We start from the raw sequence: 27,750 nt of genomic DNA on the forward strand, positions 1-27,750 counted from the left end.
CGGCCCGCGCAGAGCAGGTCAGACACCTGCCTGGCCCCTTTCTTAATCGAGAATTGGGAGAGACCCTGCGGGAGCGCGGGGGACTAGGGACTGGGGGAGACGGAAGACTGACCGCACGGGGGCGCGGGGGGGCCGGAGGAGCGGGACGGGGAGAGACGGAAGACCGTGCGGGGGGCGGGGCGCGGGACTGGGGGAGACAGAAGACCGCACTGGGGCGCGGGGGCCCCCGGGGGCGCGGAACGGTTCCTTGAGATAAACACACTGACGGCTCGCTCGCACGCGTGGCCGCTGGTGTTCACGCAACTCTGCCTAAACTGGTGAGTACGACCCAGCTAGCTAGCTAGCTGCCTAGCTACCTCCCTGCCTGCCTAACCAACTCCCTCGCTGCTGCCTCACTGCCCGCGCGGCAGTGGGCGAGTCCGCCGGGCGCCGGCGGCTGGGCCGCAGAACCGCGCGTTCCCCGCGCCCGGCCCGAGCACGTGCTACCGTGTAAAGTCGATCGCTGCGTTTCCCCTCTCCCGCGTCTGGGACGGAGACCCGGACCGAGACCGCGCCCGCCGACGCCCGGGCCCGGAGCGCCGTCGAGGCGTGGCGGCGGCGCCCGGAGCCCGGAGCGGGCACCGGGGGAGAGGCGGTGGGCGGGGAGGGCGCCGCCGTCGAGGCCGACCGCCTCGTCCCAGGAATCCCGAGCCATCCCCAGGGGCCGCTTCCGGCCGAGTCCCGGGCTTGGCTTCTGCGGGGCAGGGCTGCCTCGGCCCGCGAAGCCAGCTTTGAATCGGGAACACGCGGGGCCTGCGCTCTCTGACCTCAACGCCAAGAGGCTGCTTTTGTGGGTCCCAGCGAGGCCTTACGACGGCGGGCCCCGTTCTCGGGCGCAGGCGCCCCGCCCCGGCGGCCCCCGCGGCGGCTGAGCGGAGCGCGCCCGCCCGCCCGCCCGGGGCCGCGGCCGTCCACGGCAAGGCGGTGCAAACAGCGGAGGCTGCGGGGCGAGCCGCGGGCACGCGCTGCGGGCGTGGTTTCCGAGCTTGGCCTCCTGCGTTTCGTCCGGGCCGGGGCCCCGGGCTGGCCCGCGCCGGCCCCGCGAGGCCTCCACCCTCCACCCGCGCCCTCGTTCACCTGCGTGGACGCGAGCGTGCGCGTGGCGGGCGGCGCCGAGGGGCGCGGGGTCGCCTCCCTCACCACAGTCAGTCCTTGCCCGGTTCTGCCCAGACCCCGAGCGCGGGCTCGGAGGGCTGAGCTGGGGCGTCGAGGCCGGCGGCGGCCCCGCCGGGGGAGCCAGCCCGACCCTGGCTCGCCCCGAAGCCAGGCCAAGAGAGGCGGGGCACCGGGTCCTGCGATGGGGTGGGATGGAGCCGGGGGGGGGTGTCTCCCCGCTGGCTCCCGCGGGGTCGCAGAGGAGGGCCCCCCCGTGGGGTGCGGGGCACAGGGGACCCCGCGGGCGTGACACGCGGCGGACCTGGGGGCGGACCCCGCCACCCCTCCCCACGCCGCTGCCTCTGGAATAACCGCGCGCTCCGTTCCCCTTTCGCAGCCCCTCCCCTCCTTTCCCCTTCTCTTCTCCCTCTCCCTTCTTCCAGCCTTCCCTTCCCTTCCTTCCCGCATCCCTCCCTCCAAGCTCTCCCCATTCCTCTTCTTAGGCCCCAGTCTCCCCCTCAGCTTCGTGGTCCCCAGGAAAGCAGAGCCCTGCGGTCAGAAGCCCGCGTATTCAAATGCGAAGCGACTTTCCGTGTGAGAATTCATTGATCTGATCTGGGCTTCATTGTCTTCACCGGTGAAAGGAGAAGAACCTGGGGCTACTGGGCCATCTAAAACTCACAGTGGATGAGATTCTGACGCGTTACCACTCGGTAGACCGTTTATATTCTCCCCTCTGGGGGCTTTCCTTGTTGTATTCCAGTGGCGGGGCTGGTGGGGGGTGAGGGGGTGCTGCAGGCCCCCCCCCATTGCTGGCCACACGGAGAAATGGGTCCCCTTGGAGGCCAACGGCAGTGCCTCTAATACTTTGGTGCCGATGTTTTCCTGTTACTCTTTGCACACGCAGGAGGTGGAAATCGTTTGTCACTCTATTTTTTCACACTGATTCGTCTGTGTTTGATTGACGGTCTTACAGAGTAGATTACCATTCATTGACTCATTCTGGCCTTCACATAGCCCTGCAGAGGGGACACCTGAGGTCAGTCGTGTTTCAGATGAGGTGGATGAGTGGTAGAACCTTCTCTCCTTCGCTTGGTATCTTTGGCCCTCATGCCTTTGCCCCGGATTTCTGGGCACCTGGGGAAAGGGCATTTATTAACCATGGCAATTCCCCTCAGCAGACCTTTCCTCATCTTCATGGCCTGAGGGTCAAAGCTCATCCTGAATAAGGTAAGGAAGAGCAAGTGGGCAAGCCCAGGTGGTCAGGAGTAAAGCTGGAGAGCAGGACAATTGGCCACACCTGTCAGCCCTGTCTCCCCCCGAGCCCAGTGGTCTCCACACACCTGTGACCCACCAGAACAAACAGCCCCACCCACAATTCCCTGCACACTATTACTCTCCCATTTCTCTTTTCTACACCAACAGAATCTCCAGTCATTCTGGGGATAAAAAAAATCCATCCTAAACTAGAATAATTTGAAGATTAAAAATAACAGGATTTTAAAAATACCTTGGGGCTGGGAATGTGGCTTAGTGGGTTTGATTCCTCAGTACCACATAAACAGAAAAGGTCGGAAGCAGTGGTGTGGCTCAAGTGGTAGCACGCTAGCCTTGAGCAAAAGAAGCTCAGGGACAGTGCCCAGGCCCTGAGTTCAAGCCCCAGGACTGGCAAAAAGAAAAAGGAAAAGAAATACTACCTTAAGCCTATCTGAGCACACCCAGGGAAGCAGGCTACAAAGATACCAGGACAGAGTTCCAAAAGCTCACAGAGTCAGGAGCTCTTCTATGTAGAAGTAGAGGATAAGCTTGTTCCTAGATGAGAGGGGAGCCCAAATACACCAAAACCTTTCACAGTAGATTAATAGTAATTCGAAACTAGGGTATTGAGACCTGGTTTTCTTGAGAGTTCCTCTGATCAGACAACCCTGGTTACACACAAACACACAGAGGCATGACGACTCTCCTGTCACTAAGTAATACCATCTCCCAAAGGATATTTGGAGACTCTACTGTGGGAGGACTGCTGGTTTGGAGCTAGGATCGCTAAGTCCAGTCCTACCTGACACTTACTGGCTGCATGGAGCTTAGCAAGTCACTTACCCAGTTAACCCCTGGTCAAGAGCCTCCCCGAGGCCCAGGAGATGAGGATGTGGCCATGTTTTATGGACTTTACCAGACACTGAGTTAAGCTCATGCTCATTCTGTGGCTAGTGTTTGCAGCCCCCAGCCCTGAGGGGCAGGAGAGGTCCCCGTCAAGAACAAACATCTACCTTGATTTACTTCCACATGACTGAACAGCTGTCAGGTTTTCTTGAAGGGAGCATGCGTGCCAGATTATTGCACAGACATGACGTCCATTCAGGTGATCATAGCTGAACTCTAAAATTCCAATGACAAATCAACCAATGACCAGGGAAACTGATGGCTCGTTTAAGAGTGTATTTCTCTTTCTCTTGCCTTTTTTAGGAGGCCTCGGTAAGGGGTAAAAGGGAGTAGGAATCACTGATATTATACCACATGGAAGTACTGTTTGCTCAGGCCATCTGTGCCCAGATCTGGCTTCTGGCTGAGGAGTGTCAGGCCGATGACGCCAGCGCTGTGAAACAGCCCTCTCCGATAGAGATCACATCTATAGAATTCTGTCACCACTCAGCAATTCTGGGGTGAGAGGCTGAGGACACATCTTGTTTGTTTAGCTTAAGTGACTGCTTGAATGGGTGGATTTTAACCGACAATTTTTTCTCTCAATAAAACGTTTATTGCAGTATGCCTCCAGAGCGGTGAACAGGAGATGCATGCTAGCTGTTTTCACAGGGTGGGCACACACACCTATGCTGCGTTCAGACCAGAAAACAGAATGTTCTCAGCTCTGCTGCTTCTAAGCCCTCCCTCCACTACTCTACTGTAAGTTCCTTTAGAGCAAGGACTGAGGATCGTTCTGTTTAAAACTACAGGGTATTAATGAAAGATTTAAGGTTACAGTAAGGACAACAGATCAGAGGGGTCTGTAATTGAAAATGCTGTTTGTTACTCGGGGCTGCCCAGAGGAGGTCAGGGCTTAGTCAGGAGGTAATGGAAATGCTGTCTGTGATGAGAGCCTTCGCCAAAGGTGAAGGAAGGGCAGAGGCAGGGTATGCAGGTTTTAGGACTGACTGACTGTTGTGAATAACTTCAGCAGGCCCTGGGCCCGGGGTCTGACCCTGAGATGGTTAAGGCAGATGAGGGCTGATCTGGGGTGTGAGTGCCGATGAAGGGGTGCTTGAAGTTGGCAGGAGTCATTGGTTTTGTATCTGAAGGCAGGCACACAGCCAGTCCTCTGTTCACTCTACACTTAGCTAACTGGAGGGGCAGTCCCTTCAGGGTTTGTCCACAGGGCCCCAGAAGGTCAGAGCATTAGGAGCCACATGACAGAAGGCACAGTTAATATGAATTCATCTTTGGCACTCTAGAACCTAATGATTTGCATACAGTGGTACTCGGTGGAAGGAGAAAGATGGAAAGAGGAAGGCAGGGAGGTGGGAAGAGGGAAATAGTGTGCAATGGGCTGGCTAGGTGGAGAATAAGGGGGCTCCTTTAATTGTCTCACTTCCCACAAGCACTGAAGTGAGCTGTCCAGAGCAAAGTCAGATGGCTTCTCATTTCTGCCCTTCTTGCTTGTGTACAGAGATTGTGTCTCACAGCTCCTGGATTTACACTCAGGAAATGGACTACTTCAACGGTCTTATATTACTTTTTGCACACACTATCAGACATACCTTTCACCCATGTCTATTGGACACCTTCCTAAACTGGCCCTTCATACCATGTGCTCAACAATTGTGCTAGCCCTGACAGTGACTGTGTGGCAGTGGGAAATGCCTAGAAGTCACTTGAATGGCCAGGAACTGGAATCACCTGGAGGCTTCTTTGCCCACATCTTCTACCAGGGCTAGGTCAGACTCAGCTGGCACTGTTGACTAGACTATTTAAACAGAGATTCTCCACATAGCTTTGTCTTCCTGTTAGCAAAGCCACCTTGAGGCTTCAAGAACAAGAGTTCCCACAAACAAGACAAATGTTGCTTGGCCTTTTCTGATAGGCTCAGAAAGCTGTCTCCACTGGCCAACAATGAATCAGTCAAAGCAGTCCCAACTCTGGCCGCAGACCTCCAGCTCTCAAAACAGGATGTGTCCAAGACTTGTGGCCGTGTTTTAAAACCACCTCAAGGCATGTGTAACTGTGAGACAGTGGAAGTCAGAACACCAGTAGCCCAGCAACTCTTCTCCACCCCAAGGCCAGTGTCAAGACTAGCATCTGTGTCATCCCCTTCTCCACAGCTTCCTTCCACTCATATTTAAAGTAAATGATGCACAACGCTCCTCCTCCAAAGGGGGTTTCAAAGTTCTTTATAAACTCTAATGAAAATATAACAGTAACTTCATTTGTTAAGATGGAAAATGAGGCACAAAATGTGTTTGAGCCTTAAAACGATTTGAAAGATAGGTACAGGTCTAGATATTGAAGTTGTGTTTGGAAAAGAAGAGAAAAGAAAGCTTAAAAAACCATAGATCTACATTGGGAACTGAAATTTCTAGGGTTTGAGAGTATTCTGAAAAGAATTTAGAGGCAGATATAAAATGGCATCTCAGCCCTTCTTCAGCTGCCTGCGGATTGAGTCTGCTTGTTCACCAGACACTGGACCTAGTCACACAGTACTATAGTAACATTGAGGTGCTCTTACACATCCCTTCCATCGTATTTCCAAACACCTTATAAGGTAAGCAAGGAAGGTATACTGTCATTGCCCTCATTTTGTAGATGAGAACTGAGGCTTACAGAAACTAAGTGGCAGAACTGGTAAGATGCCTCAGTCCAGGGCCTCTCCTGGAACAGAGGTAAGGAATTGCAGCAGACTTTGTATTTGAAGAAGACAATGCTCAAAAGCTAACTTGAATACAGTCTGTAAGGAGAGCAAGGACAGAATGTACAAGTAAAGCTAAAGGAATCAAAATTTGAAAGATAAAACATATAGTATTTAAAATACATAAAAAAATACACTATAGAAATAGAGTAGATGTTGCAGAAGAAGATACTAGTAAACATTAGACAGCAAGTTATCCTAAATGAGAAGTAGAACAAAGAGCAACAACCTATGATTCAAATTCAGTTCAAATTCAGAGAGAAAAGATAGATTTGAAAATGGTTGGAAAATGATAAATCCATAGATTTAAATGGTTCAACATTCTTCCATTAGAAAAAACACAAGGAAACCACACTAGCTCATCATAACCAAATTTTTGAAAATCTTAAAAGCAGCCAAAGGAAAAGGGAAACATTACATGCAGGGAACAAAGGTAAGGAATTTCAGCAGACTTTGTGTGTGAAACTATGTAATCTAGAAGATAATGGAAAACTTAAACGTACCAAAATAAAAATACTCTAGAATTATATACCCAGTGTCTCCTGGGTTCTTCATAAAGAAAAGAGGCTTATTTTGGATCACAGCTTTGAAGCCTGAAATGTCTTAAGTGTGGGCAGCCACCTGTGGGAAGAGCCCCAGGCTGTGTCATAATGTGGCAGGTGATGGCGTCACAGGGCACAAGTGCATGGACTGTGGTGAAAGGCCAAATACATGCAGTGGCCACCATTTCTATCAGCTCCTTCTTACAGTGACTAACCAATCCCTTCCAAGGATAGTGCCCCATGACTAACCTACATCCCACCAAGCTCCACCTCTTAAAGATCCCACCATCACTTCATACCTTTACTTAAGGGACCAAGCTTCCAGCACATGAATCTTTGGGAAACACACACTATCCAAGACCATAACACCAAACAAAATTATTTTAAATGAAGGCAAGCTAGTAACTTTCCAAAATGTAAAAGGTGAGTGAATTTACCAGCAGACTAACATTATATACCTACCGTGTTGAAAGTCTTTCAAACAAAGGATTGTGATATCAGAAATGTGGATCCTTACAAAGAATGGTAATTTATGAGTAAACATGAGACAAGTTTAAAATCACATTGAAATTAATTGTTTAAAGCAGAATGATATTATATTGTGGAGCCGGGTGCTGGTGGCTCACGCCTGTAATCCTAGCTATTCAGGAGGCTGAGATCTGAGGATCTCGGTTCAAAGCCAGCCCAGGCAGGAAAGTCCATGAAATTCTAATCTCCAATAAACCACCAGAAATTTGGAAGTGGCACTGTAGCTCAAGTGGTAGAGCACTAGCCTTGAGCTGAAGAGCTGAGGGACAGCGTTCTGGTCCAAAACAAAAATAATAATATTATATTGTGGAATGTACTGCATTAGAGAAACAGAAGGTTAAAATAACAGCCCAGAGACAAAGAAGGGGGAAATGAAAATGTACTGTTATATGTGAAATTTATAGTAGCATTTGGTGGTACTGTGGTCAGATATGTATGTTGTAAACTTTAGAGCAACTGCTTTTAAAAGAAGAGCTTGTAGGCAATTCATAACCATAAAACATTTATAGTTAAGATCCCTCTTAAAACTGCATTTATTATATCTAATAAGTTTTGTATGTCTTGTTTTCATTTTTCTCAGAACTAATTGTTTCCCAATTTCTTTTACCCACTGCTTTTTAAGATCATGTTATTTCATATCCACAAATTTATAATTTTTTCCAGTTCTCCTTTTGCTCATTCCACTGTGTTAAAAAAAGAAAAACGTTTGAAATAGGCACTTGCAAAAGGTGGGTGCAACCAAGGGGAAAGGGGTAGACACATGAAGGTGGAGGAAGGGATGTAGTCAAGAATTCATTGTATTTACCACAAAATTAAGAGGGGTGAGAATGTTAAGGGGGGAGACGCTGATCAAGATGCAGTGTATTCATACACTACTTTGTTAAATGGCACCTCCTTTGTACAACTACTTAAGGACAGTAATTTAAAAAATCTTTATATGATTTCCATATTTTATAATTAAGAATTGTTACATGGTTTGATGTGGATTTTTCTGCAGAATTTTCTATATGCACTTGAGAAAAATGTTTATTCTGTTTTTGTGTAGAGAGATCTGTGTATGCCTGTAGGGTCCAAGTGGTAGTGGTATACGAGTTGCTTGTTTCTTTATTGATCTGATCTGGTTGTTCTATCCATTATTAGTAGTGTGGCATTAAAGTCACCTCCTGTCTATATAACTATCCTTTATTTATTTTCTTTTCTCGGTTGCGGGCTTGAACTTGGGGCCTGGGCACTGTCCCTGAGTTCTTTTGCTCAAGGCTAGAGCTCTACCCTAAATTGAGCTGACTTTCTGGTGGCTAATTGGAGATGAGTCTCATGGACTTTCTTGCCCACGCTGACGATCTGATCCTCAGACCTGATCCTCAGATCTCAGCCTCCTGAGTAGCTAGGATTACACATGTGAGCCACCAGCGTCAGGCTTCTATTTATCCTTTTTAATTCAGCACTTCATGTATTTTAAGGCTCTGATGTTTGATGCACAAATGCTTTTAACAGCTGGATCTTCTTGGCGATCTGACCCTTTAATTACTATGTAATGTCCTTTGTAGCATGAAATTCTTGTCTATTGTATTTTGACATTATTACAGGTACCACTCCTCTCCTTGATTACTACTTGCATAAAAATCTTTTCCCAAACTTTCACTTTCAAATTATACTTAGATCTAAAGTGTATCTGTTACAGACAGCCTATTACTAGGTGTTGCTTTTAAAAATATTTTATGCTATTCTATGTCCTTGGGAGAATTTAGTCCATTTACATTTAAAACAATTACAAATAAGGAAACTCCTATTTTTCACATTTTGTCTTTTAAAAAATATCTTTCATGGGCTGGGAATGTGGCTTAGTGGTAGAGTGCTTGCCTAGCACACATGAAGCCCTGGGTTCGATTCCCCAGTACCACATACACAGAAAAAGCCAGAAATGATGCTGTGGCTCAAGTGGTAGAGTGCTTGCCTTGAGCAAAAAGAAGCTCATGGACAGTGCCCAGGCCCTGAGTACAAACCCCAGGACTGGCAAAAAAAAAAAAAAAAAAAAAAAGTGCTAACTAAAAAATATCTTTCATTTTCTCCATTACTTCTGTTCTGTGTGCTTACTTCGGTTTTTAGGGACATGTGTGGATTATCTTTATTTTGTGCATATTCTGAAGCTACTTTCCTTGTGATTATACAGTTAATTTAACAAAATAATTTCAAAAGAAGCTAACTGAAACTGATAGCTACTTGATTTCAATCATGTATAAAAACTCCTTGACAGTCATATATTTGTTTACCACTATTGGAAACTTTTTACTTCCTATGGCTAGAATCATCCTATTTCAGCTAGTAGCATTCACTTCAGCATTTCTCACCGGGCAGGACTGGTGGTAATGAAGTAACTCACTCAGCTTTGTTTGTCTGAGGATGTCATAATTTTGCTTCATTTTTGAAGGCTCATTTTACCAGGCATAGACACATTCCTTCCATCAACACTTTAAATATATCATCTTATTCTCTTTCTGTCTATATGTTATCTCCTAAGAAATTCACTCATAGTCTTGGGGACTTTCTATTCTGCTGTCAAGCTTCTTTTTGACTTTGAGCAGCTGGATTAAGTCCATTACTGTTTTAATAAACTCCATGCTCCTTTTGGAACTCTTACATGTATACTGGTCCATTTATCAGAATATGTGTATTCATGTTCCCTAAGTCCTTTTAGCTCTGTTCACTTTTCTTCATTCTTTTTCCAGTCCTCAGAATTGACAATTTCAAGTGAAATTACAAAACTTCATTTCCCAGTTTGGTAATTTCTTTCTTTGTTAGAATCTTCAGTTAATCTATCACCTTTATATAACAATAATTTTTTTAATGAAAAAAAGAATTTCTTTTAGGATTTGGAGGCATGGCTCAGTTGTTAGGGTGCTAGCCAATGAGTAAATGCTGCAGGAACCAAGTTCAAGTCCTGGTCTCAGATCTAAAAAATGATTTTTAAAAAATTCCCTTAGTGTATTTTTCTGGCTCATAATTAATTTGGTTCCTTTATCTCCTTACGTACATCCCCATCTTATTAAAATCTAGGTGTTTTCTGAGTTCTTTCAAGTTTTTTCCATGTTTTAAATCTGGTTATACTTAAGACAGCCATTTCAAAGTCTTTGTCTAATGTGTCTACTGTATGTTTTCAGTGACTGCTTCTGGAGGTTTGTTTCATTTGAATGAGCCATGTTTTCCTGTTTCTTTGTGATCGTTTGTTAAAAAGTGTGTGTGTGTGTGTGTGTGTGTGTGTGTGTGTGTGTGTGTGCGCGCGCGCGTGTGTGTGTGATCTTCCCTTTACAGGGCCTTCGAAGCTCTATTGTGTTCCTCTGATCATAATTTTTCACAGATTTGCAGTTTTCACACAGCCTATGATTTAAACTGATACAGATACCAGTTACTTGGGCAGCCCATACATAGGCAAGAATGTGCAAATAATTTCCACTCTGCTGTTTCTGGTCCAAGAAGGGGACCATGAATGAGGCCTATGCCTTTCACATTCACTACATGCAGGAGAAAGAAAAATCACAGAAATTTTCTACCATTTTGAGTGAGTGTGTATGTTCTGATTTGGTATTCACTTAATTGCCATAGATCTTTGGATGGTTTCCAGAATTCCATTAAAATAATTTCAATCAGTCTGTTGTTTATTTGTTTATGGAAGAACAAAGTCCTGGGTCTTCTTAGTCTGCCTTCTTGCTAATGCTGGTAGTATTTAAGTGATAAAAAAAAAAAGTGCTTTTACTTTCTATTTCCTATTACTTATTTAAGTATAAGGAAAAGCATACCTTGTTCTTGTGTCTTATGTACCTGCTAAGCTCAATTACTAGTTCAAGGAGGTTTGGTTTTGAAGGTAGATTTCCAGAGGTTTCCTACATCAGCAATCATCTTACAGAAGCCAGCCAGGAGTCCCCAGCCTAGCACAAGGCCCCTTTTCATCTGTCTGGGGAACAGCAGGCTGTGTACCAAACTCTGACTCTGACTTGCATGTCTCTGGCAAAAGGTTGCTTCCAGTTCTAAAACTCAAGATTCAGAAACCAAAGCTCAAAACAGGAAAGGCTGTCTCCACCGATGGCATGTGAGTTTGCCATTCCCAAACTTCCCTGGAAAGGGCATAATGCACTCTGGCACTGAAGACACACTCTCTCACACACACCAGCAGGACCTTTGCTACACCAAACCAGCACCTTCAGCTTGCAAATTCTTGGCTATACAAAGCTGTGATTGCACAAAGGAAGGCTATAGCTTTGTTTTTTCCAGCTTCTATGGTGCAGACAGCTATGCAGTGTATTCCTAGCTCTTAGCAGGGCCTTCGTGGCGGAGGGGAGGGGGGGGGTGAGAGACTTGTGAAGTGAATGGTTAGCTTGTCCCTCCCACAGCATTATGCATACCTCTCTTCTTACTTGTGAATGATGTTCTGGTGTTAGGCATCTTGTTCCCATAAGTGGACTAAATCATACAGTAGAATAAATCTGACTATTAAAAATCAAAATCAAGCATAGTATCTGTAACTTTTCCAAGTCAAAGACTGAGCCTTTTGGGAGAGAGCCTGGCACGGCAGACATGCCTGCTAGTTCACGAACTGGTGATCTTGGTCAAGGTATAGAGCAACTCTGAGCCTACTTCTTCCTGGATTCGTCCAGAAATATAGAAATGTAGCTCTCATAGGGTTGACACAAGCAGGACTTCTTGTCTCAGGCAGAACCATATGTAAGGGCCCCAAACACACTCCCTCTCCTTCTTCCAGCTCGGCTAGCATCATCTGCTTGTCTCAGATGGGCAGTGCCTTGCCTCATCACAGCAGGGTTTCGAAATCCCTCCAGGCTAAACTGCAACAACTTGTTTGACTTGGGGCTGCTTGGGAGACCCAGGCCAGGGCAGGATCCTGGGCCTGTCACCTGAGGTCTGAGTCAACACAAGCGTATCCCAGCCCTGCCTCAGGCCTGCTAGCAGGTAGTATCTCCAGTGGACAGCCTCAATCTTCCTGGGACTCTGCTGTCTTCGGGATGACCTAGCCACACCTTCTTATGTCTCATTCTAGCACATGCCTGCCTCTCCACCATAGACTCCCCTGGACAGAATGGCGCAAGGGTTCCAGTGGACGAATTCCGCACTGATAGATCCTCACACTCAGAGCACACAGTGGGCCCATGGCCCATCATCAGGGTGTGCACTCTATGGGTCGGATGAGGGTACAGCGGCATGCCCCAGCACTAGAGTATATAGGGTGGTCTCCCTGCTCTAAACCTGGGAGCACTCACTTTCTTCTCATAGTCTGAGGTGTGAGGGAGAGGGGAGGAAGCGGTGACTGCCAGCTGTCAGGAAGTTTTGCAAGGTTGCCTTTCACTTAATCCTACAGCCCCTCAAGGAAGAGAGGCTGCAAACAGGGGCCTGTGAAGAGCCAGTAGAGAGCCTGCCAAAAGTGATCTGGGAGGCCCTTGGGGAGAACTCATAATCAAGCCCATGCCAAGTGGGTGAGTTCTCACATATATCAGATACAGGCTGGGAATTCAAGGTAACCCCAAAAAGGAATCCTTAGTACTAGGATTTCCCTCTGGCTTTATAGCATCGATTCTAGCGATGATGTGGTCTGCTCACTTTTTAAAAGATCTACTATATGCAGGGCTATGACAGGGTCACAGAGATTACTGTCCCTTGCAGAGACCTGGGGTTGAATGGGGAAAATGGCAGACTCTGATAGTGCAGAAGCACTGTGGAAACTCAGGAAGGGAGAAACCGCTGGAGGTGGCAGGAAAGGCTGGCGAAGCTGTAGACAGCATTTGAAGCTGGCCGTAAGCCCAGCAGATAAAAAGGAGAAACCCTAGTATACTAGAAAGAGAGGCCACAGCCACAGGGCCAGACCCAAGGAGCCAAGGATGAAAACCACGGATAGATCTGTGAACATGGGCAGTGCAGACCAGGCAGAAGAGTCACAGGGAGGCAGTGTGGAGTGCTCAGCTCCTGGAGGATGAGGCCTGCTTCATGTACACTGCTGGTAGCTATTTGATTAGGCCCAACTGCTTGACCTTACAAGCTGCCTCATGAACACCAGCAGAGACAGCAGCCTGGAGAGATGAACCAGAGTTCCTGAGGAGCCTCAGCATCTGAGGAACCTCGGGACGGTGAGGGGAGATACAGAACAAAGCTTGAGGCACAGTGATACAGACCTGCCATCTGACCAAAAGCAGCAGAAACATCAGCTAGGAGGACATCTCTGAGAGAATGAAGGAGAGGGCTCAAAACCCACCAAGGCATGTGAGAGACCAGAAGGCCTTGGTGGGAGGCCTTGAAAAAGGAGCTGAGCGGAGATGGAGGAGCAAGCTGTCTTGAGGGAAGGCCTGGCCTGGGAGCCTCCTGGAAGGAAAAACAAGACAGGCCACGCACCAGCACTGCTCACCTACCTCATTTCTGCGGATTTGAAGGCTGGAGTTTCACAGCATGACATTGTCCCATTCAGGTTCTAGGGTGTGTCCCTGGAGAGCGGGTTTATCTCCTGGTCCTTCCACCAAGCCCCTCAGCAGGTCTGCTAGACACAGACCTAGGAGGGGGGCTAGCTCCAGCCTTCACGGTCTTCCCAGGGGGGCTCCGTAGATAAGCATAAGCAAAGTACACCTCTCCCGTGTTTAGTGGGGGAAGCATCAACTTAGGTTAAGTACAAAGTCCTAAGGTCAACTGCAAATGATTTCTCCCAGCTTATGGTCCAACTGGAATATTCGCATGAATGCCGTAACACATGGCCCAATCAAGTGATCTCCAGGAGGTCCTGCTAAGATTATTTAGGATAGGCCATTCTGAAGGACCAACTGATAGGATCTGGATGTAGGCAGACCCACATTCTGCCTCAAATTAGTCTGTAGCCTGGAGTTCGGTGCTTATAACACATCACTGCTTTTGAGCTGCTAAGTTCTTCTCTCAAAAGAAAACAAATTTCTCCCTAGCTTTTCCCCTCCTACTGGCTCCATGTGGGTTTTGAGTCTGTTTATCATATTCAGCATTTCCTAAATACAGCATAATTTTAATGCAAGACGTTTAGTCATCCTTTTCATTAGGAAATGGTACTAATTGGCTCATTAATAATTGATCACCAGAAAATCACATGCTGGGACACCCAACGTGACCTCCTCAGCTCCACATGCCAGCACAACAGGCTCCAAATTGCAGGGGCTGCAGAAGCTTCGAGATAAACAGGGTGGCGGGTGGAAAGGAAGCTCTTGCTCAAATCTAAGTGCAGCCGCTGCTTGCTGATCCAAGGGCTGAGATCACTCAGAGATTATGCCGAAACTCTTCGCTGGTGCCGATTCTTTTCAGAAAACAGGTCTCAGCCTGTTCTCGCCATTCCGTGAGCAGTGAGGAGACACGGGCACAGCCTATATGCGAAGACAAATGCTCCTGTGGGTTTCTGCTTCCAAGCGTCCTTTTTACACACTGGAAGAAATCCCTTTTTTCTCACAGGCTCACAAACAGCTTTTAAGAAGTTAACTTACCCAGTTTCCTGCCAACTGCTTTATCACATTAGAAAGGAGAGTCCTCTGGGAATTTCCAGTGTGCAGGGCACACCAGTAATGACAAAAGCACCTCTGTGAAATTCTGCAGTTTGCCAGCTGCTTCCCAATGTATCGCCTCCCCCCTCCACAGAAAAAGGAACGCTCTTCATAAGAGCACTGGCAACAGGTATGTTTGCCAAGGCAGAGCGAAGCCAGAGCGAGAGGCGCAACCTGGGATGACGGGCCAGCGTGGGTCTGCGGGCAGCACAATCTTAGTCACAGAAATTGGGAAAGGCGGTTCCGTAAAGAGGATAGTAATAATGGTTATCTCACAGGGCTATCTGAGGGCTAAATGAACTTGATTTATTTAAAGCACTTGGAATGGCTCCAGGTACCATAGACTCTGTATAATAATAATTATTAAAATTAATGGAAAAGGAGAAGTTTATAACAAGACCTTTGAAGAATCTCTTCACTGGACAGATCATTTCTTGGGAAACTACACTTCCTCTTACAACTTAAGTCTACCAAGGAAAACACTGACGAATATATAATTACGTGTATTTTTTTCCTACTGAGAAAATTCAAAGCAAAATAACAGGATTCATAAACTAATATGTATTCTTTACAACCATCAGTCTATAAGACTCCATTCTCAGTGGGTTTATCTCACTATTCTGCCACTTAGATCCTCAGAACTTGAGAGGCCTGAAAGGTGTGGGGAAAATGAAAAGTGAGGGTTTCGAAAGAAAATATTCCACGTGTCCTTCAACACAAATGGTCCTACTGTGCTCTGGGAGCATGTGCCTCCTTCTTAGCCACCCACTGTGGTAGGGCACTTGCCTAGCATGTGTGAGGCCAGGCGTTCAATTCCTAGCACTGCTAAATAAATGAACAGATGAATATGAGTAAGTAATATTTTGGAGCTCCTTTTCTAGCCCATTAAAAGAAAACAACCACACTCAACGTTCCCTCTAAATGTCCCACTATGCCACCTGGATGTGGCTGCTGTGGTCTCTCTGTAGTCTTCCTCCCAACTCTAAATGGACTCTACCCACCTCCTAAATGCTCCTGGCTCTGCTCTCCTTCCTTCAAGGAAGTTACATTTAACACAACAAAAGCAACCCACTCAGGTATTGGTAAGAGATAGCACCCTCTGCTTTTCACATATTCCAGTGCTTCTGGGGCTCTGATTTCTCATGCAAGATGGGACAAGCAGAGATGACTTGGGCATGTACCCTCTGAAAAAAATGGATTTCAAAACCTTTGGGGTTTTATTAGCTTGGAAGCCTAAACTCTGAGGGACACAGTAAAACTCTGATAAGACCCCAGGCTCTTGCATCCATAGGAACTGTGGGGAGGGGCATGTGGGGGAGAGGGGTGCGGGCAGGCTTCTTATGTAACATACAACCTTGGGAATTAAAATCAATGGCAAAAAGTCATGCATGTGGGTGAGTTTTAGTTTCTGTTACTAGCAGTGATCTACAAATCAAATGGAGAACAATGGCTGTGCCTCCCGGCCACAGTCCACAGCCAATCCAACGTCTCTATGGGGCAGGCCAACAACACAAGACCTCAACAGGACGGGGAGGCGCAGTCTAAAACCAAGCATTGAAAAGAAGAGCAAGGAGGGGATCAAGTAAATAAGGATAAAGGAACGGTAGTCAAAGCAGGCTAAGTAGGGCCAGGGCTGTACCTCGGTGCTCTGGCCTGTATCTTCTCTTCTGAGCCCCACCCACATAGGGAGAGGAATGTAGGAGGCCGGCTGGCATGTGGCAGGAGGTGGTGGTGGTGTGGACATGAGGCAACACATCTGGTTAGAGGAGGGCTGAACAGTGTCTCTGAGTACTCATATACTGTATGTATGTCTTTAAAGGGCCAACTTGACCTAGACACTGCCTTCTGGTGACCTTGTGGCCTCTGCTTCTCAACTCCTTGCAGGACCTCCATCTCATATACAAGGCACAGCCCACTCTGGGTGGCTTGTCTCCAAGGACTCCAAGACAGAAAAGTCTGACTGTGCTCTCAGTGCAAGAACTATTTGGGCCTCAAATGGGAGCCGATGACCGATCGTCCCCACAACCAGCCTGGTCATGGGGAGTCTTGGCACATATGGCTGCCACTGCTTGTTGGGAGAGGAGCAGCTGCCCCACCAAAACTGAGGCCAACACAACAAAAGCCCTCTCATTCGGGAATGCAGTCATATAATTCCTACTTGGCAGAAATGTATGGCTGGCTGTAGAACAAAAGGAACTATCTGAATCCAAACTATTGCCTCTTAATCCCTTAATTAGACTAAGTCCTTCAGAAGGAAGCACAAGTCATTGTTACTGAAGGAAACCAGAGCAAATGCAGACCACTTCTACACACTGCCGTGTGCACACATACAAGGCCGCGGGTGTCCATAGGAATGTGAATAAACACTCAGGTGATGGACTCGGAGTTTGAAAGAAATTTATTTGTTTGAGAGCCATGATCTGGAACATTAAGATCAGTTCTCCTGGAAGGTGATCTGGGTAAGATGGGGTGGTGAGCGGGCGAGACCTGGCGGTTCACGGGCATGTTAAAAGACGAGCCCATCTGCGTGGGGCTCCCTCTGCTCTGACTCTGGGCCAGAGAGTTTGCCCGGCAGCGCCTGACAGCAGAGGGGTCGGAAGGCCCCCGCTGGCAAGAATTCATCTGGAAACGTGCTTCTTTTTCTTCTTCTCTCTCCCTGGCGTGTCATCTAGCACAGCATCTACTGCCACTTCCAGTGGCTTTGGCAGCTTTTTCTTTGCTCTCTTCTTTTTGGGTTTTGGGATGTCATCCTGGTCATCAGAGAGTTGCACACAATCTCCGGCAGCCTCGGCGGAAGCATCGCAACACTCATTCCCACAGGGACCTCCAGGCTGCCACTCAGCTTGGCCTTTCCTCTTGGATACAGGTCCCTGGCTCTCCTCCTCACGCTTTTTCTTTTTAGACCGCTTGGCTTTCGGCTGGGGGTCATTCTCTGCGTCTATACCTGCTGTCTCTTTGGTGGTTTTCTTTCTCTTTTTCTGTTCCTCTGGAGTCTCTGAAAAGTCGGGCCCTGGAGCTGCAGTCTGCAACTTGTTCTTTAGCTGGGACATCCGCTTGGCAAAATACTCCTGGATGGTGAAGGCACTGGTTGTGGTGGTGGTGGACTCATTCCCATCTGGAGTGGAGGTGCTGCACTCCTCCTAGGGGGATCAGAGTTACAAAGAGGTTAAGCATCTCTCAGTCATTCTGCATGGAGGTCAAGAGGACCCCACAAAGAGCCCCTCAAATTTAGCAGTTAGGAGAGAAGACTGATCTGGGTTGCTCCTGGCTGGGCCTGAACTGCCAAGTGCAGAGCAAGGTGGCCACACCTTCTGGTTGAGTGCCACACTAGGCAGGAGGCTGAACTGACAGAAGGTAACGTAGACAGCTAGCTAGCAAGCTGTCTAGTGGGGCTTTGAGTAAACAGAGCCTTAGGAACAATGCTGTAAATGGCAGTTAGTTCTAGACTCTCCCAGAAAAACTAGGGACACTGAGGTTCTGGAGTTGTATGATTTTGTAAGAAACAGATTGTGGCTCCACTATGGAATCCGTTGGTGTCGCATGTTGATCCAGAAGCTCAGATGTTATAAGAGTTTCTCCCCCAAAAGGATGAGAGACAATTCCAAACTGGAGCCTCGTTGTGGGGAGGACAGGGGACAGACAACTCTCTATTGCTGGGCAGTGTGTAAACCCTGGCAGTTGTTCCTGGAGAGAACATGGGAGCATTCGCACTTCAGTGGCCTCTCTCCTTCCTCAAAGGGCAGGCTTACCTGGGGAGCTCCTTTCGTTGGCTGGAGGTGAGGAGAAGCAAGGGGACCCATCTCTGCTCTAACATGGACTAGATACTCATGGCTAGTCGTTCTTAGAGTTGTGAGATTGAATACATTTTACTTTTGAATATTGAGCTGTAACGTTGGGGAAGGGAGAGGGAAGAAATACCTAATTCCAGAGGTGGTTAAATCATGAAATGCTAGTATTCTCATATGGGCTGTCACCTGCTAGGTATACAGTAAGAAAATGAATGCATGAAAGGGAAGTACCTTGAAGTTGAAAAACAAGAGAAATATGCTTTAAGTAAAATCAGTTCCTACAGATTGCTGTCTTTGGGTAATAATGCCATTCTCGAGGGTTCATACTGGCCTCGCCTCTCCCCTCACACTCATTCACACTCACACAAAGAGGCTAGTTGCTACCCTGCATTTTGGTGGATAGAAGGGGGAGGGTCGAAACAAAGAAAGCAATTTTCAGACCAGAATTCTACATTCAATTCTGAACGAAGCTAGCAATGATCCATGTGTGTAGCTGACTAATAAACCAACACACATAAACATAGTCTATTATTCCTGCCACGATCTAGGTCAGGGGATCGAATTCCAGCAGAACTGATATTCTATTGAGTAACAAGTTAGCCCTAGGTAGCCACTGCTCAACAGAGCTCTCACCAAAGGGTCTCTTTACTAGATTGGGTACAGTGGCTTATGCCTGCAATCCCAGCTACACAGGAGTCAGAATTATGAGAGTATGGGCCAAAGCTAGGCCTAGGTAAAAATGTACAAGACTCAATCTAAAAAGTAACCAGAGCAAAAAGGACTGAGGATATGGCTCAAAATTCTAGCAAATATGAAGCCTGAGTTCAAATCCTAGTACAGCCAAGAGAAAAACAGGTTGGGCTGCCTCTGTTAACATCAGTGGTCAACACTGTCCTTTGTTATCAGCCCTAGGTTGAAAATAACCAAAAGCATGAAAGTCAGTTTTCAAGTTTCAAAAACAGAATACAGCATGTGTGGGATCCATCAATCAATCTTTGGGAAGTTTAAATGATTAGGATTCAATTTAAGGAATCTCTTCAGGTTGTTAAGAAAACTTTTCAAAACCAAAACCAAACCACAGCTGCCACAGGAAACAAATCCCAGATTGCTTTGCTTTGTCGTTTTGTTCCTCAAATGGCAAATGAGGGCTGCAATTTTGCAGAGCAGAGTGGAATACGTTCTCAAGGCTCCTGGTGCTAGCCAATCCTAGGACAAGGAAGCCCTGGCCCTCAGGAAGGGTATACACCACAGTTACCCCAGGACCTGGGAGAGTGGTCTACTATAAACAGGTCCATCATGGCTGCCTGCCCTTTGTGGACCAAACTTCTGGAGTGGGCTTGTGAGTTAGGAGCTCATGGTGTAGTCAAGTCCTCTGCTCTTCACCTTGTTCTTTGTTGATTACCTCCTGAATTCCTGCTCTGAACAGTTTCACTACAGGAATTGATGGCTGGTGTCAATACTACTTAATTGTTATAACCAATGCAAGACCATTTCTGAGTCACTTGCTGAATTTGCTAGGTCTTTGTAACCTCAGACCATTTGTTCCTGGTCAACTTCCACAGTAGTGTAAGGAATAACAGGCCGGGGCCCTGAACATGGATCAGGAGGATGAGCACAGGTGATGACAGCACTCAGCCTCTGCCTGAGCAGGGGATTCGTGCGGAGGGCAGCCACAAAGGAGGAGTCTGCAGAGTCTGATTCCCACGGGGACTCTGCTCAGGTCTCATAGACCATATTCTTGAGATCAGAAACCAGTATCACTATGTTACAACCTCTGTCCTCTATTCTTGGCCACAGCACGCCATGAAGAAAGTGTACATCTATTTAAGAAAATGATTTCTTTCCACATCTGGTCTACACTGCAAAGTGAACAAGATTGAAAAAAACAACACGAGTTACTTTTTTAAATTTTGAAATAAAAACAATTTTTGCCTTCTCACATTTATATTAAACAATGTCACCTCAAAGAAAATCTGTGACTTTTATGACTTTGTGAACTTTGAGACTGTCCCTATTTGCTACTGGTAGTCTCAAAACCAGTAAAATGAGTTCCTAAACAAGTTGAAAACTCAAAGGTTCCACAAATACTACCAAGGAAGCTATGGCTAATCTTGCCATATCATCTTGCCAGACATCTCACTTAAGCTTAGGGGTTCAGAAAGCATCTTGTAAATACCAACTTCTGCTGTTAACTAATGGAAATCCTTCAGTAAGTCCCACAGCCTCTTTGGATCTTAGTTACATAATCTAGTAAAACATGTAGGCTAAATTAGGTGACTTGTAAGGTCCTTTCCCTTGCAGGGCTAATGTATACTGACCTCTGGAAAGACGAGTGGGCCAGCCTCAGAGTCTACTCAGCAATGCAGAAGGCACAAGGCCAAGGAAGGCTGGTAAGGTTTTAGTATAAGCAGGCTGCAGGGCAGAAGCTGCTTTACAGAAAACTCGCACCCTAACCGCCAGGCTAACGTAGAAAAGTGTCAATAACATTGCCCCATCTATGCATCAAATAAATGTGTTGACCATCTAAAAGTAAACAGTGAGCCAAGATCACACTTGTATTGCTAGTAAGGATAGCAAGCCACATTCTATAAATTACTGAATAACATGAAAGAGTTGATTTGAATTGATACTATGTAGGCACTAACATCAACAGAAATAGAAAACTAAGTGACTATTACAAATATATGAGTCTCTTTTAAACCTAAGTCCTGAAAGTCACCCTCTCACTTCCCTCTTGAGAACCATGGTGAGAAGCTGGAACTCTCAATCCCACGGTGTACTCCTGAAGGGTCTCTTTTTGTGTACGATGGCCAGACAAACTCTAGTGATGCTTCACTACCCTAGATCTTCATCAAAGGGTATGTCATGGGGAAAATGCTAGTGATGCTAGGCCAGAGTTGAAACGGTGGAATTCTGGGGATGAATGAATCACTACCTGAATCTCAGTCCAAGATTTCTAAAGTTTCATGCTAGTGCCAAGAGTTTAACACCTACCTGGTGAAGGCAAAAGCATGGAGAACTACAGACTCTTTCTTGGGCACAGAGAAGAGCAGAAGTAGAAGAGTCCATATGGGATCCCTAAGAAGCACATCTGATGGAAGGAGCTTTTCAAAGAAAAGTTTTGGTGAGGAGGGAACTTTTTTAAATGCCATTTTAAAAGTCACTTTCCCTAAGTTTGCAAAATACACGCTGATATACCTTCTTTCTCATTAGTTTATGATAAAGACACAAGTACAGACAGAGAATCTTCACAAATTTTCTATGTATTGTAGAAACAACTATAGGTTCACTTTGTGTGGTCACAGGAACTCCTCCAGTTGGTTATTCAGAGCCAATGCGGACATACCAAATGGAATGACTTTCCACAGTGATATCTAGGGCCTTGACTTGTCAATCAATAATGTCTTATGGGTTAGAACTGACAAGTGGGAACCTGATTCTCCCCACTTCAGAGCCTTGACAATTTAAAGCCAGAAGAGCTTGGTGGAATTGTTATGCTCAATGATGCTAGGAAATTCCAGTGACCAAAACTGAGTATCACTGTGCCAGGCACTAACTGCACGGCATCCTGAGTGGCTCCCAGCAACCCAGAGAGGTGTTCTCTCCACCACACAGGGCACAGGGTGGGACCGGGGACACTTGACTTATGGAGGTTCCACAGCTAGGAGACAGCAGGAGTGAGATTTGCCTCCACGCTACTGGGTGCAAGCTCTCATTCCTCCACAATAGTAGACTTGATTCTCACCCTCTCTCTTCATAGACATGAACACTAAAGTATTTCTCAATTGATTGTATAATTCAGGGACAAAGTTCCCTGCTCAACATCTAGGAGAACATAAGACAGGTTTCATGTAGCACAGAATGTCCACAGGAAAAATAAACTTTTTTTTTCCCTCAAGGCTAGCCAGTTGAGCCACATTTCCACTTCTGGCTTTTTGGTGGTTAATTGTAGATAAGAGTTTCTGGAACTTTCTTGCTTTAGGTGGCTTTGAACTGCGACTCTCAGAGCACTAATGGTAAGATTACAGGTATGAGCCACTGGCACACAGCAATACTACTTTCTAAAGGGGGGGGGGGAACCCTTTATTATTCCAATCTGCAATTCACATAAATAATAAACTGAAGTCATGTTAAAGAGTTCTATCATTTGTCAAACTAGCACATAAATGTATATGACAAAGTCTGGCTGTTTTAAAATAGGAAGTAAAACGTAAGTCTGACTTTTTACCTAGGCAAGAACCCCTCTTGGCTTGGCACTGGACAATGTCCATGGAGACCCTTCTACTGTGCAGATGGTGGCTGTCTGCTATCTCTGACTCCATTTCCTTGTTAGCATTAGGGTAGCTTTCAAGTGGTTCGTGGATATAGATCAGGTGATGTGATTAGAGTGGGAGAATCTCAACACTTTAATCCATCTCTGGCAATTTGGACTGACAATAAAGAAAAAAAGAGTGTCATAAAGAGAGTGGCCTTGCAGACAGAGGTCCTTAAGATATGGAGTTAATGCATCCTGACTTTCTCAGGTCCCTTAAGGAGACTTGAAACTAGGCATGTCAACTTTTCCCCAGTGTCTACAAAATTAAGAATTTTTTCCTTCTTTCTTTTTTCCTTGCAGGAGGGAGGGGGGGGGGGGGAGGCATTTTATCTGGAGGGTGAAGAGAAGCTAAGCTTCTGCAGATGTATCTTCTGCTTCTGAGATATCTTTCTTAGCACTTCTGGACTATAGAGAACACATGTACTGGGATGAATTACCAGTATCCTTCTCAAAAGAATGCTATGTCTCTTTTAGAGCAGGAAAAAGCACAGGGATATTAAGAAGAGGGCATTTAGAGAAGATGCGCCATGTACACACAACACTGCCTGCAGATGTACCAGTCCTGGAATGAAAGGAAAATCTTTCAGCTGGCTGTGGTTTTTCTCATACACTGCTGCTGATCTTAAGTGACAGAATGACGGAAGCCTTCTAATTTGTACATTATAACCCAGAGGTCATGCTGCAAGAGTAATCGCCCAACAAACTTTTCTCATTGAAAGAAGGAGCAGACACCTAGAGCGCAAGGGTAATGGATTTAGCAACTGGAGTTAATAGTGCCAGTGCTATTGCTTGTCATGAATCAATGCTCACTTTCCACAACAGCATGTCTGTCATCATGTGCTGGACCAGTCTGTGAAAAGTTGAGAAAGCTTGGCATTGAGTAGTTTGAAAAAATGTTCTTTATATTCACCAAATTCTTTTTTTTTTTCTTTGTGGGGTCCGGTTGTGGGGCCTGAACTCTGGGCCTGGGCGCAGTCACTCAGTGCTAGCTCAAGGCTAGCACTCTACCACTTGAGTCACAGCGCCACTTCCGGCTTTTTTCTTTTTGCTTATGTGGTGCTGAGGAACCGAACCCAGGGCCTTAGGCATGCAAGGCAAGCGCTCTACCACTGAGCCACCTTCCCAGCCCATATTCAACAAATTCTTTAGCAGAACAGTTCTGACAAATGCAAAGAATGTCTTTGTGGATTCTTAGGGGGCAGAAATTGCACCTATCCATTTTGGACACAGATAAGTTAAAAAATAAAGTAATTCTAGCATGTATATGTGCATGCATGATTTAAATTCTCCAATTAAAGAGGCAGAACAGATTCAATGGCCCACTGTGTTAGCCTAGAATGTTCTTCTGCATCCTCACTCATAGGCCCATGCATCACTTTGTTGAAGATCAAGTGCAAGACCATTTCCCTCAACAGCCTGATTTTTTGTGGACCATCATCTCATTTACTCCCTATGACCACCAATTATTGCTTGTATAACTTGCTTTGCAATCAATTCTGCCAAGGATATAAGTTCTCTGATACCATATCTTATATTTATTTATATATAGAAAACAATTTCTCATAAGGAACAGGCATGGTAAGTATTCAACAAGACACAAGGCACAAAATCTGACTAGATGGGAACTGAGAGGAGCTCTATTATTCCTACCCACTAAGCGACATGCTTTCTAGCTGACATCAGAAGTCCAGGCCATTTTAGTGTCCAGAAGGGGCTCGGGAGGGCAGGAAGCACAGAATGCAGTAGCGTTTTGTAGAAGGCTTTCCTATCCTGGGGACACCTTCACTCTCATGAAGTGCACAGCTCCTCTAACCACTATCAAGAACATGCGAGTTCTGTGTGGGATAATCCCCAGCAATCCACAGGAGCTCAGTCCAGTGATCTGTAATTTTCCTCTGGCTGTAATCCCACACGATACCATAGTTACCTTCCAGGGGAAAAGTCAACTGGAATAAGGCAAGGTAGTACAGAAATATTAACCTCTTCCTGTGGGATTACCTGACTCAGTGTGGAGTCAGTGGTGGCACAGACTTGAATGAACTGTTTTCACCAGAGTGGAGGGAGAGCAGGAGTTGCAAGACCCTTGAGAGTTACAAGGGCAGCTAGAGAAGTCAAATAGCAGATGGGGGCTCCACTGCAGCCCCTGACAGTGAGCTGGGAAGTGCAGGCTCCTTCACATGTTGACCAGAAGACACGACCTGGGAAAGCTTCTGACTTCGGGTAGTCATCTCACTGGTCAGCCACTGACATCAGGTTAGACAGCAATGTGGAAGTCCTAACCAGAACGCAGGCACCATGCAGCGTATCGGCTCCGCTATCTCTGTCTCCCATGCACGCTGTGGTTTTACGCACTTCCATGTGCTTTCCATATTGAAAACATTCTCTGTTTTACTGACAGAATTTCTGCACTCACAAAAGTAATTCAAGCCAGGTACTGGTGGCTCACACCTTGTAATCCTAGCTACTCAGGAGGCTGAGATCTGTGAGGATTGTAGTTCCAACCCAGACTCTTATCACCATTTAACCACTAAAAAGCCAGAAGTAGAGCTGTGGCACAAGTGGGGTAGGGTTCTAAGCTTGAGGGGGAAAAAAAACAAACTTAGGAACAGTTCCAGGCCCTGAGTTCAAGCTCCAGGACCAGCACACACATGAAGTTATTCAAGTGTGAAGTCCTGCACTTTATTCAAGACATTTATTAGTTAAGTCTGTAATTAGGCTAAACATGGTTTTATCTTTGGAGACACAATCAGTTTTAGCATTAACAAGTGAATATACAGGAGTCAAAACCAAATAAAACCCCACCAAATGAAGAAAAGTTTTTATTTGGTGCAGTGCTGAAAATCAAGGCTATAGTAATAGAATGAAAATTATGCTACAATTCAACTGGAAAACATAGCCAGGAATTATGTGTGTGTGCGCACATGCAAACAGGAACAAAAACCTATGGTATGTACTTGAAGCATTTTGCAAAAGTTCCGGGAAGGGGCTCTCTAGAACAGAGACTGACAAATTATTACTACAAGCCTATCATGTTAACTATGGCTGAATGGATAAATCTATTGAGTGTGCTCTTGGATATGCACACACACAGTAGTCCCCTTTATCTATGGCTTCTCTTTGCTCATGCTGGAATCCTAATCCTCAAATTCAGATGTTGAGGGTATCTGGTAGTGGGAAATGATTAGGGTTACTGGAGTAGTGAGAAGGAGCCCCAGGACAAGATTACTACTTTACAAGAGAGATGTGAGCTCACCACATGATGTCTTCTTCCATCATGTGAGACACAGAAGGAAGGCCCACATCAGACACTGGCACCCGAGAATTGCATTTTCCAGCCTCCAGACTGAAAGAAATAATCCTTGCTTCCTTATCATTACCCAGTATTGGCAATGTTATAATAGCAGAAAACAGACTACAGCATGTGGTTTCAGTTACTCAGAACCAACTATGATATGAAATAATAGATCGAAAAATCTAGAAATAATTCCTAAGTTTAAGCTGCCTGGCGTTCTGGACAGTATGAGGTTTTGTGCTCAACCCCACCCAGAACGTGACTCTCCCCTCTGTCCAGTTATTACACCATGAGCTACTCAGGTCTGAGCCATTCTAGCAGGTGACTCAGTGGTAAGACGGTTGCAGCAGTATCACAAAGCTGTTCAAGCAATACTTAATTTTGTGTGTGTGCGCACATGTGAGTGTAAAAGAGAACGAGGGCTTGAATTCAGAGACCCACGTGCTCACCCAGCTTTTTTGCTCACAGATGGTATTCTTCCTCTTGAACCTTAGAGATAAGAATCTTGAGGATTTGTCTGCTGGGTTGGCTGTACTTTCTCTTAAGTGAAAAGTGAGGTTCCTAACTTAATAAGGAAAGAAAAATCAAATCATATGTTAAGGTTGCTAAGATCCACAATAAAATGAACCTTCAATCACCATTGTGAAGACAGAAGAAGAAATTTGTGCCATGTTTTGTGATGTACCTCGGACTGAACAGTTACAACCCCAGTGCATGACGGGAGCTGGGTTATGACAGAAAAGGCCTAGCACTATCCAAGGCTGGGATCTTGGAACATATTCCCCTTGGATAAGGGGTAACTCCTGTATACATATGAAACTGGATGGCTTTAGGCTTTGATGAGGTCCTTAGTGTGATTCTTACAGAATAATGCCAGTGAAAAGGAGAGGCTGCTAACTGGCTTTGGAAGAGCCAAAGGAGGCAGTCTAGGAAAACATTATGTTAAGAAGGGACTGAGGGGGGCTGGGATTGTGGCTTAGTGGTAGAGTGCTTGCCTAGCATGCATGAAACCCTGGATTTGATTCCTCAGTACCATATAAACAGAAAAAACAGGAAGCAGCACTGTGGCTTAAGTGGTAGAGTGCTAGCCTTGAGCAAAAGAAGCTTAGGGACAGTACGTAGGGCCTGAGTTCAAGCCCCATGACTGGCAAAAACCAAAACAACAACAAAAACCAGGAAGTGACGGAGGGCAACTCAATGGTGCCGAGCACCTATGAGACCATCTAATAATTAGGCATCAGATCTCTGTCTGGACTTCAAACCTAGACAAATGAACTGGACAGCTCAGAAAGAATAATGAGGAACTGGGAAGCACAGAGCATCTTGGTTTTCACTGGCCTTTGGTAGAGAAATACAAGTAATGCCAAATTCCTCACATGAAAGCCAATGTTAACAAAGCTGTTCACTTTGTTTCTTTTCTGTCTTCTTTTCTTTGCCATTTGCCTAGTCAGCTGCTCAAATTACCACTCATTAGGAAAAGCCAACATAAACAGGTTTTAAAAGGATGGCGCTTATGGCACCTTCTCAAGTCACTGACATCAGAATCACTGACAAGTCCCACCGCCTCTGGGGAGAAGAGGGAAGGAGAAGAGCAGCAGCTTGCTGCCTCTTGAAGGGGCACAGGACTCAGGTGAGGGCCTCCCACCACACTGGCCATCGGAAGATTAACGAGGCTCCTTCAGCGCTAGAAGTGATCAATGCAAC

General features: G+C 46.1%; 1 protein-coding gene and 1 long non-coding RNA gene across 6 annotated transcripts in view; one reads left to right on the forward strand and one right to left on the reverse strand.

Annotated features, from left to right (window-relative positions):
- Nucleotides 1-1,571: 1,571 nt before the first annotated feature.
- LOC138823418 (uncharacterized) lies at nucleotides 1,572-16,982 on the forward strand. Of its 2 annotated transcripts, XR_011370795.1 has the most exons (5): nucleotides 1,572-1,847; nucleotides 3,601-3,797; nucleotides 3,900-4,038; nucleotides 4,799-6,999; nucleotides 16,471-16,982. It is a non-coding gene; the product is annotated as an uncharacterized lncRNA (long non-coding RNA). The 2 variants fall into 2 exon arrangements; XR_011370796.1 differs by lacking the exon at nucleotides 4,799-6,999.
- Nucleotides 16,983-17,034: 52 nt separating this feature from the next.
- The window catches only part of Pinx1 (PIN2 (TERF1) interacting telomerase inhibitor 1), a 56,749-nt gene continuing 46,033 nt past the window's right edge, over nucleotides 17,035-27,750 (reverse strand). For all 4 annotated transcript variants that reach the window (XM_070016785.1, XM_070016787.1, XM_070016789.1 and 1 more), the window contains exon 7: nucleotides 17,035-17,791. In XM_070016785.1, the coding sequence (XP_069872886.1) occupies nucleotides 17,270-17,791 (522 nt within the window). In that variant the 3' untranslated portion in view covers nucleotides 17,035-17,269. The remainder of the gene's footprint in view (nucleotides 17,792-27,750) is intronic.

This window comes from Dipodomys merriami, unplaced genomic scaffold (assembly GCF_024711535.1).
Source record: "Dipodomys merriami isolate MVZ:Mamm:240054 unplaced genomic scaffold, mDipMer1.0.p SCAF_12, whole genome shotgun sequence".
In the NCBI taxonomy this organism is placed as follows: domain Eukaryota; kingdom Metazoa; phylum Chordata; class Mammalia; order Rodentia; family Heteromyidae; genus Dipodomys; species Dipodomys merriami.